General features: G+C 29.8%; 1 protein-coding gene across 5 annotated transcripts in view; it reads right to left on the bottom strand.

Moving 5' to 3' along the window:
* Positions 1–3,890: 3,890 nt before the first annotated feature.
* The window catches only part of LOC112683511 (chloride channel protein 2), a 56,925-nt gene continuing 49,128 nt past the window's right edge, over positions 3,891–11,687 (bottom strand). For 4 of the 5 annotated variants that reach the window (XM_025554569.1, XM_025554570.1, XM_025554568.1 and 1 more), the window contains 14 exons: positions 11,501–11,585; positions 11,015–11,116; positions 10,822–10,924; positions 10,603–10,734; positions 9,852–10,014; positions 9,651–9,766; positions 9,449–9,563; positions 9,237–9,374; positions 8,907–9,172; positions 8,234–8,370; positions 7,945–8,086; positions 7,638–7,865; positions 7,433–7,558; positions 3,891–4,055 (listed from right to left, as the gene is read on the bottom strand). In XM_025554569.1, the coding sequence (XP_025410354.1) occupies positions 4,014–4,055; positions 7,433–7,558; positions 7,638–7,865; positions 7,945–8,086; positions 8,234–8,370; positions 8,907–9,172; positions 9,237–9,374; positions 9,449–9,563; positions 9,651–9,766; positions 9,852–10,014; positions 10,603–10,734; positions 10,822–10,924; positions 11,015–11,116; positions 11,501–11,585 (1,895 nt within the window). In that variant the 3' untranslated portion in view covers positions 3,891–4,013. Of the gene's footprint in view, positions 4,056–7,359; positions 7,559–7,637; positions 7,866–7,944; positions 8,087–8,233; positions 8,371–8,906; positions 9,173–9,236; positions 9,375–9,448; positions 9,564–9,650; positions 9,767–9,851; positions 10,015–10,602; positions 10,735–10,821; positions 10,925–11,014; positions 11,117–11,500; positions 11,586–11,687 lie in introns of those variants that run through there. The other variant, XM_025554566.1, reaches the window with a different exon arrangement.

The following is an 11,687-nucleotide window of genomic DNA, read 5'->3' as shown; positions in this document are numbered from 1 at the left end:
CAGTGGCGTAAATAGGTCATTGGAGGCCCGTGTGCAAAGATTAATATGGGCCCTCCAAAAACGTAAATAAGCAGTAATACAATATGATTTATCATTATTAATGTTTAGGTTATATTTATTGTTTACATATTACTTACTTGTAAGCAAACTAGCAACATTTAATTATAAACTTATCGTCGGATCCCAAACGGCTCCCGTCCAAAAAGGTCTAACGAACAAGTAAATTCCTGAACGGCTCCGGTTTTGTACACCACAAATTCCTTCCCACTTTATACAGACTTAAGGTACGATTTGGCTAGAGCGACCGCGACCGCGACCGTGTTTCATTGCGTCAATGTTATTATATGTACCTTAATTGTGCTTAACAATATTTTTGTTTATACATTTTTTACATTTTTTAAATATTTTTTTAACGTTAAAAATTTAAAATTTAATATTATACTATACGCTTTTTTTAAATAATTTTAATAATTTACATAGTGTACACAAAGACATTTTTAACCACACCTCTTTTGAGACAGTCCTAAGTCTGTATAAAGTGGGAAGGAATTTGTGCTGTACAAAACCGGAGCCGTTTAGGAATTTATCTGTTCGTTAGACCTTTTTGGACGGGAGTTGTTTGGGAATTGACCTTTTTGTAAAACGGGAGCTGAATGGGCTACGATCAAACTTATTGCATCTTGTACTTTGTACATTTTTTTTATGTAGGTATATTTAAACATTATAAAAGTATGATACGTTTATAGAATAATATTTAATTAAACAAAAAAAAATATTACTCATGTTGTAATGATCACCACAAAAGAAATTCATTCCATATTTATAACGCTAGAAACACTTATTTAATTATTGAATAGTATGTAATATACAAATTTTTATTAATGCATAATAATATATAACATAATGTTGTTTCATTTGTATAATTCTTCAAAAACTTATTATGAAGTATAAAAGATGCAACATTAATCAAATAAAATCGTTGGAACTATTTGAGAAAATTTTTCCTTCTTGACTTTAAATTTGCAATGGCGTTTATTATTTTGTCAATTTCAAGTTCTGAGGTTTTTTCTCTTTCAATATTTGTAAGTCTGTCTTGTGAAATTGAGTTTCTAAGATAATTTTTTATGAGCTTAAGCTTAGAAAAAGAACGTTCGGCAGAAGCGACTGTAACTGGAATAGTCAGAAAAATTAAACACAGCGTAAAAACGTCATGAAAAGATGATGCCAAGTCATATTCGATTAAATAAACTGTTAGATCTTTAATATTATGTAACACAGATGTTGATTTATTAACACAAAAAAAATTTCTTAAACACAAAAGTTGATTTGTAGTACCTATCTGAACTTAACACATTTTTATATTTTTGTGTAAATCGTAGGACACTTAAATTATAATTTGTTCCTCTATTGTAGTAAGATTTATTGGTTTTAAAAATAAAATTCATAATTTATTGTTTTAAGACCTTTAAAACTTTCTTTAAGCTGAAACAATGTCGTGTCCACTGTAGGATAAAATACTTAAACTTTAAAATTCTCCTCAGTCCTTCGGTCACAATCAACTTCATCGTGATACCCAACAGCAAATCTATCACGTTTACAATTGAGGTTTAAAGGTATTTTCCATGAAACACAAATAATTTTGGCGTCTTCTACTATATTATTATAATTAGCTCGTAAATTAGTTAAATGGCACTATCAAGTTGAACAACAGCAAATTCTATGTTGAAATTTATTAACTAGTGAGTTTTAGATACTACATTTAATGATCGTAATATTCGTTCATAAAAACTTAAAATTAATACAAACTCAGCTGATTCGAGTTTTTTTTCAAGGAACCACTTACATTTTTTTCATCAGATTTATGAGACGTAAGTAGAATATGAGTAAGTGCTTTGATTATGTCAAAATACCGTTCCTTTTATGCGAATACAGAGTCGTAACGGGCTGCCCATCGTGTTGGGCATACTGTCTTTAAGGATTTCTTTTGAATTATAATTTATTAATTACCTCTTTCGTATAGATTCTTCTGGTGCTTTAATACAATGACAATTTTGTAAATGTCTTATTAAAGAACCTGTCGTGCCGCCTACACATGAATATTCATTATTATTTTCACTGTCACATAAATCACAAAAGGTGTGATCACCTTCACGTTTGGCATAATCCCATACCCAACTTTTTCTTTTCACCATTTTGCGAGAAAACTTAAATTTTTTAATGAATAGGATCACTTAATGATTGCACGCAAACTAAAAGCGTCGTACACTAAAGTGTTTAATATCATATTATCATCAAGATATCGATATTGTCACTACCTATCCAACTACCAGAAAAGACACACGCAACGGGCACTACGAGTTCAGTAAGTTCAATAAATATAAATAAGCGCGAAGTTAATCAGTAAAATTATAAATACATTTTCAAATAAAATACAACTAAATAAACAGTACCTAAAATTGGTATTTGTAATGCAATATATGACCACCATGTAGGCATTATTAACAAAGTTAACAAAATCTTTTTGTTCTATAAATGACTATTTTCTTTTACAATCAAGTTTTCGATAAATGCCTGTTCACGTGAATATACTAATTCACGTTTTCTCGTGAATATGATTCCGATACGTGTTCACGTGATTAAGCTTTGGTTAATTCTCGTGTATTAACCATACGTGATTTATTTTGTTTCATTCACGTGATCACAGTATACGTGGACACTTAAGGTAGGGACACACTATTATCACGTCACGTGAGGTCACGTCGTTCTTTCGTTAACTCACGTCACGTCACATCACGTAGGTATGTTTGAAAATGGTCACACTATAGTCAAATCACTCACGTGGTTTGGTCACATTTGATTACACAGTGTCAATGACTTTCATTCAAGATGGAGTGTGCTAGTTCAACTAGTTCTTCTGATTGGGAATATGATTTAGAAAATGCTGCTGCTTTTATCGTTATAAGTGAACAAAAGAAAAAAAGGTCAGAATGTTGGTCCCTATAGCTGGTTAATTTATAATTGTATAAAACTTCGTGAAGTCTCACTTGTTCTATTAATTTTTCTTCCATATCTAATAAAAACTGAATTTGTATAAAACAAGCTTCAATTTTCAACCAGTCAAAGTTCAAAATCGAAATGAAATGTGATATCACGTAACATAAAATATGTGAAACGATAGAAAAATAGAAACATGATATCACGTGAGGTGCAATGAAATATTACAATATCACGTGAGTGGGGGGGGGGTAATGTGTTTCTAACATATTAAAACAGTACGTATTAATAGATTTCACATATTAATCGTGTGACGTGACGTTACGTGAGATAGCAAAATAAGACGTGAGCTCATGTGACGTGATAATAGTGTGTCCCTACCTTTACATTCATATTCACGTACAAAAACGAGACCCTTACTATTTCATAATAGGAATCAGCGCGCCACGACGACGACGTTTATGACGGTATTTATAATGTATAGTTATACCTATATATATATTAATGGCCGTCGAGTATTGCTTATATTTTGTGAATATCATATATATATATAAGCAATAATCGACGGCCATTAATTGGGGAAAAATATTTAAAAATAGCTGGAAAATTAAATTCAACTATAATAATTAGGAAGTGGATGTTCATGCTCCAAAAAATTTAAAAATATGCATTAAAAATAATTTTATTTACAACTTATTTTGTTTATTAAAAATTTAAAATATATAGGTATAAAATAATTATTCTTAAAATTATAACTTTAAAAAGAACTGTTGGTGAATTTTTTGTTAATCTGAAAATTATAAAGATGGGTAGATATTAGAAACCAAATACTAACTAAGCATTAAATAATTTTAAAATATACCTAGTAATTGGGAATTGTACTGGATAATCAATGTTTTCTTTAAATTATCAAAAGTAAATCTTCTTCTGTTATCCGATAACAACATTTTGAATTTTGAAAAATTCTACATCGGTAGATGAGACAGGAGCATATTTCAAATATGGTAGGTCTGACGTAGTTAGTTCTTCTTCCAAGTCTTGAATAATAACACGATTTTTTCCTGCCAAAATGTTTGAAATTGTATTCAAATTTTTCAGTCCATGATTTTTATCATAAACCCTATCAAGTTTGGTTTGTATAGATTTTCCTACATTTCCTGGGGCTTGAAAAATGTTAGCTTTAACTTTTTCTACTGTTAAAATAGAATCTGTCTATACTATTCTATACTATATTATATAATATACTATACTATTATTATTATTAACAATAATCGTATAATGTAATCATGACATAATTCAAGTATTAATACCACGAAAAAACAGTTAATTATTTTGGTCGGGAATAGGTTAGGTTATAAAACCGGTATTGAAAATACGAGGTAATTATGTTAGTATTTAGATATTTACCTTGATTACCGATAGCCAATAACCGCTTCCAGCACTCAAAAACTAAAAGTGGTTATCGGTTTTCGGTTCTCAAATTTACGGTTTTTTACCGGTTTTCGTTACAAACCAGTTACCGGTTTTAAGCCCTGGATTAAATTATACAATTGGTATCGCATGCCTCCTAGTATGCACAAAATTTTGATGTATGGGTCCATAGTCATACAATATGCACTTCTAATATGACAGCTATCGGAAGAAGCACAAGAATCCCGTAATAAAGATTATTCAAATTTTAGAGAAAATAATACTCGGAAAATGTCAAAAATAAGTACAAATACCAATTTAATGCATGCATTATTAATAAGTTCAGATCCAGTGATTTCTTCCAAGAGAAAAATTCTAAAATCACCTACTACTGAAGTAACTACAGAAGTAAAAAAATTATTAATTATAAATTAAGAAGAAACAGAAGAAACAGAAGATTCACAAATATCTATAGAAAATAGCGAGTCTGATTTAGAATAATTTTATTGTAAAAATGAAGATTAAATAATTAATACCTTATTATATTTTTATTATAAAATATAACACATTATTTACGATTTATGCTTTTGGGTATCAACCTTAAATATTAATTATTTTTAATAATAAATTAAACTTGATATAAATATATATATATAAGATATAATATATATAAGTATATAAATTTTATTAAAATCTAAACAAATAAAACAATACAATGGACAGGTTCATGGGCGTAGCTAAAATTTGAATCAGGGAGGGGCAAAAATATAAAATGACTAGTGTTAAACTCGCAATTAAAATAATCAGACTAATATAATAAGACATAATAGACCATTGGATAACACATAAAATGTCAAAACGATTACACGTGTAGATATCACTCGGTCCCACTAAACTATTTTTAGAATTATATCTTATTTTATTTTTGATTTTAATGTAAAGCTTACAAGTTTGGTATAAATAAATATAATTCAGTTTGAGGCACAGGGGTGGGCAAGTGCCCCCCTCTGCCCCACCCTCGCTACACCCATGGACAGGTTAATCAAAATACCTATTGAATCTCAATAAAAGAGTCATCTCAAAATGTTATTTACTATTCAATTTCTTCTCTTATTCAATAAATTTAATAGTATCATAGATTATGGAATATTTCTAATAATAATAGAGTACAATTATTATTAAGAATTATTTAGTCAATGTTAATATATATAATATGGCTATTTTTACTCAATAGTCTGAAGACGGTTGAGTACCCCCCCCCCCCCCCCCCGAGACCGGTGGGATCCCAATTAATAGTTAAATATTATAAATTTATAAATATTATAATTTTACAAAAATATTTTTTTAGTAAATATAGAATATCTAGTATTAAATTATCTGAATAACTATGCCAATTAATATTATCTTATTATTTTAAACCTTGATAACTTTATATTTTATAAAATAACTGTAGTACCTAATCGATTGCATATAATTGTATATAATTTTATACCCATACTATGTAAGTCTTGTTTATAATACTATTAAAAAAAAAAAAAAAAAAAAATACATAAAAATATTCAAAAAGCAACCAATAATAAATAATTTTAAAATGGTTTTATGCATTTTTAAGAATAATGAAGAAAAAAATGTATTATTTATCAAAATTGAAGAAGCTCTTATTCAGTTAATTTTGAATTTAGAATCATAGTTGATTCAGCAAAATTAACTAAAAAAAAAAAAAAACTGCACATGCGTAAACCAAATAAAAATATTGAAATGTATCTACATATATATGCATATTTATATACCACCAGCTTGTAAAAAAAAAATCAATGTATTCCAATATAATCCGGCCGAGAAATTAAGTGTTCCCTAAATTGGTGAACACACTATGCGTGATTAATTATTAAATTTTATAATTTTTATTATTAAATTGTTAAATTTATAAATTTTGATATTAATAATTTATAGGTACATTTTTAAATTTAAATACATAATGAAAAAAATAATTGGAAGTATATTTTACAACAAATAATATTTTGTAGACTGGTAAAGCAAATGGGGCTAAAAAGATGGTGCTTGGAACTGAAGATGGTACTTTTAGACCAATTTTAAACTGTTAATTTTATTGCTATCCCCATTGATTTTATAAACATAGACATGTCAAATAAACATGTATTTTTATTTATAACATATAGAAATACATGCTTCTGAAGAGTTGATATCATAAATAAAAAAAAAAAAGAAATAATGTAAAAATAATAATTCTTCTCTTTACTTAGTATCTAAAATATGATAAAATAAAAATATAAAAATGCTTCATAACATTTTAAATTTTTTATTAGTACAATATTGTGTATCTTTATAAAGATAAGTGTAATATATGCTTGTATAGTATTGGGTGAACATATACATAATACAGAAACAGTAGCCCAATACTTCACATTGTATAGGGAAATTTGTAGAAAGTTATGCTACCTGTTGAAGTAAATACTGAGGAACGTTAAGTTTCCATGGTTAATTGTTCTATTCGTGTCAATGCTAAGCCTCTACAAAATTGTAATTTGTGGTTATTTTTTATTTCGAGAGTTTTTCATAAGCTCTTGTCTCTTACACTTCCTGGTCCTTTACATATTTTTTCATACAATTGTTTGGATAGAACAGATATGTCATGTATGTGTAAGAATATCTATAATAGGTGCCGATTTTATAAAATAAATATTAAAAATAGTACTTTTGTCAGTAAATAAAACGTTTCTATAATAAAATAAGGAAATTAATTAAAATAATAAAAATAAATTATATATTACTTATTTTTGATACTATACATTGTACCTAACATAGGAATATAAAATTGAATATATAGTTCACAGTTTACGTATCTTACAGTACATGATATATATATTAATAAATGGTACCTGGTTATACTAATTTAAAATATATGACAATTTTAAATAGTATCATATATATAACAAGGGCGAGAACATAAAATAATAATATTAAACATAAATAGTTATCTTATAGAATAATAGGGATAATATTATACTTCTAGTTCGTCATCATGCATTTGTCTCTTGCTTAACAGTGATTCCATTGCAGCGCTACGGAAGCCTGTAGTTTTATGGTGTCCCAGTTTTGTTCCCGAGTTGGTTTCCTCTATGGCTTTTCTTAGCTATAACGAAATTATTGTTATTATGGTACCTAACGAATTATAATGTGTCTACGGGGTTTAAAGCGCTGCCAAAACTTACTTCTTTTAAGCCAACGACGCCAACTAAACGGCCGATGGCGGTCACATACGCGTGATTGACGCCAACTAACGAGAACACCGAGTGCACCTTGAGTAAAGAAGTTCTCTCGACTAGTTGAAATGGCGCTGGGTCAATGTGACATGAACCGAAGTCTAATATTTTGTCCATTTCCTTTCGTTCCCATTCACTTTGTTCTTCTGGCGACATGTCTATGACTCGCTCTTTGGGCTGAAGAGGAAATAATAGCAAAGTAAGTAATGAAAACGTTATGGAATTCTACAGAAGTAGCAGTCGTTTCAATAAATACCAGTTGGACTTTTTTGGACACTTGTATGATTTCCGATAAACTTTTATCTTTGTCCGTGATATCTGTCAAGCTCTGCTGATCCGGGTTGGCATCCCGCAGTGTAGCGGACTTATGAAAGATAGCTTCAAACGCTATTCTTATGCTAAAAAATTTGTAATTTTAATCAATCAATAATGCATTACCAACCGAGTACAGCAAATTAAAGCCTTAGTGTCGAATTGACCAATCACAGATCACATCAAATAATTGATATGATCTGCAGTTCTACTATTTTTTTATTTCTTCTTACCGACTCTCGGCTCCGGTTATTGTTGAATATGGTGTGACCGAGGGGGTCATCATCGGAGTCAGGTTATGCAATGTGAACGAGTTGGTCTTTTTTAATATTGACTTCTTCGGATGACTTTTCGAAGAGTTACATTCATTCTGAAAACAACATAATAGACGTTAACAGTCGTAACAGTCGAAAAAAAATGTAAACAAAATGTATAGCGCGTAACGGTACTTTTATGTATATTTAATGTCATGCAATTACATATATTTGTAGATGAAGATGATATAGATCAGACACGATCAATGATTAATCTAATCGTCATAGGCTCAACTAGGGTAAAAAATCTGGGCGGCTACAGTCCTCCTACCAAAACTTAAAATAACCTGCAGATTACCCATCCTCTTATATACCATGTTAATATATTTTACATTTTGAGACAAGTTGGATTTACTGCAATGTGTTTTTTTTTTTGTATGTGACACTATTGTGAGTTAAGTATGCTGTAGGCAGTATGCCATGTATAACATGGAATATTTATGGGGGGGGGGCTAAATCTTGATCCGGGGGGCTAACATCCCCTCATAGTTGCGCCTATGGTAACCGTTACACTTTAGTTGCTGATAGACACGTTTTGAAATTTTGTTATTATCGCGATAGGTATGTCTAATAAATATTATAATGTGGTTACCTTTATTAATGGATTCGTGGACAGTGACTGAGTACTAATCGATTGCTTTCTTTGTACTTGTAGAGAATCTGGTGCTGGTGTGACTTCAAATCTAGATGGCCTTCTTTCTCTGTTTTCTCTTCGTTTTCTTTCGACCTCGTCTAATTTCTCTTGTGCTTCCTTCTGCCATTTAGCAACTATCTGCATCCGTCTCTCTTTGCCTACTTGTCTATCGATCAGTTTTATCAATTCAATCCGAGGCACTGATCCCAACAAAACCATCGAGTCTGAAATAAAAAAACTACATATGTTATCATCCCATGCTCATTTGTATGAGACATTTTAGCTGACCAGGTTTATCGACCAAGGGAAACATTCTTAGTACTTTATTTTCTCTCAAAACTTTTTTTAGGTCTCTGTAACTCATATTGTACCATATGTATTTAACATCTCTGATCATAAAATCTTCTACATACACATTGTAAATACCTAAGAACATACACTAAATTTATAATAAGGTTTCAATTGTTTTACTTTATGATGTTAAATAAATAAAATTATACCCGAGCTAGACGGGAGAAGATCCGGTAAATAAGGGAGATTCTTAATTAATATAATACTGTCGTACAGTGAAGGTTGTAGTAATACTGCTACTGCATTCGATATCAACACGGCGATCTATTAAATAACAATATTAAATATTTTTGATTGAGATTATTTATTATGCGTGAAATCAATTGAATTTTTAATGATAATAAAATATACCATAACTGGCACAATGTGAGTGATTTGTCCTGTCATTTCGAAAGCAATAACAGATACTGATATCGAATGGGTGACAGCTCCGGCAAATGCTGCTGCTCCAACTACAGCATAACCTCCTGAATTTTTTATTTCTTTAGTCGTTATCAAATCGGAAATCATCTAATAATACAATACATTTCTTATGCGTTTAATTATATTCACCTGGTATAATAGGTGTGATGAATTTTCCATGTCTAACACCATACGGGAACCATAAATGCATGAGTTCTCCGATAATTCGACCAAATGCAGCTCCTGTTTTAAAAACTGGTATGAAACTACCGGATGGTATTGGAATGGTTGATGCAATTATGGAAAACACAAACTGAAAATAAATTTTAAGTAACTAGATGAAATTATTATTATTGATACTTTAAACAATGCTTGAATTGTATACAAAGTAATAAATCGTCTATAGACGCATAAATTATGATCTTTTACTGTTATTTTAAAATTAAATATTAAATTAACGCCTTTTATCTAATATAGAAGACATTTAAAAAATAAAAAAACTAAGTTACTCCACAAAGGTCCTTATGAATTAAAACAATGGTGTTAAATACAGTAGAGCCTCGATAATTCGAACACTTAATAATCCAGTGAACGCAGTAATCCGGACAGCATAAGTCCATTTGTTCATAACATTTTGTAATTTGTTCGGAATTCCGAAACTCAATTTATCTATAAAATATTGTTATTGGTAAAAATAATTTCTTCATTTTTGTAATTCAATATGTTAAAGTTATTTATTATTTTTGTCATTTAAAGTGTAATAAATATAAAGGTGGTGGAATAAAAAATAAAAATCTTAGTCATTTGATCTTGATAAAACTTCGGTAATCCGAACGATGTTCGGTCTGAATTTGTCTGGACTATCGAGGCTCTACTGTAGTATTTTTTCTTATAGTAATACGTTATAAACGATGTAAGCCGATAAACATATGAAGACGTTAGTATTTTCCGTCCGCCAATGGTTCATCATTTCTGCCTCTTCAATGGTAAACTCTTTCTTCGTCCATGTAAAATTGCTAAACAGCCCTGTTAACTTAAAATAAAAATAAAAAAACAATTAGTATTTACAAGAAAATGCACCCAATATTGTAGAGTACAATCATAATTTGTTCTTTCTCACTTGGTCATGTACGTTTAGTTCACCAGCAATATATTTACCGGTTCCTAAAGGAAATGTGATTGTCAACGAGAGAAACGTGATGAGACTTGGATACAAAAATCGGCTATAAAATAAGCATTCGATTTTAAAAACCAAATAAATTGAAAAGTCTCATGAAGATCTGAAGTATAGTCGAGTGCTGATACTCACTTACTTCTTTTGTAGGAAAGAATTCATTCTTTTACTCTGTCTCATAAACAATACATACTGCCTGTGCGCCCAAACGTAGCCAGCTCCAATTATGCCACAGACTACCCTACAAGGACATAATGTAATAGTGATAATATGTAACTCAATTATATATATATATAAATAATACTGTAAACAAGGACGCCTGTAATGTTATATTCAGAGGAGGGACGAACTAAGGCGATATATGTTTGTAAATGAAAAATTTTTGTTTACAAGTCCTACATTTAGATTAGAATTTCAAATAATTATAAATGTTTAAAATAAAATTTTTTTAATAAAAAACAAATTACAAAACTAATAACACAGGAAAACTGGTTCCTCGTGGTTCTTGCTATATCTATGCGTCGACTTAGTGAACAACTTTAATATTAAAGAAAGAAATTTCGTTCATTACTCTTTCATTATATCCATATGAGAGCCCATGGCTGCAGAATGCAGTTTAACTTACCCAAGTAAAGCAAAAACCGTCAATTCTTGAGGATCGAACGGATATTCCATCGTGAAATGAGTCGGGAAAAAAGCCTTTACCGTATCTAAACATATTTATTAGTAATTAGTTTTAATCATACATCGTATATGTACATGTGATTAGTAGAAGGTTAAGTTTTTCGCCGAATAGGTAGTAAGTAGGACCT

This window comes from Sipha flava, unplaced genomic scaffold (genome assembly GCF_003268045.1).
Source record: "Sipha flava isolate LNK unplaced genomic scaffold, YSA_version1 229_pilon_pilon, whole genome shotgun sequence".
Lineage (NCBI taxonomy): Eukaryota > Metazoa > Arthropoda > Insecta > Hemiptera > Aphididae > Sipha > Sipha flava.
This window is presented reverse-complemented; position numbering and strand designations above follow the sequence as displayed.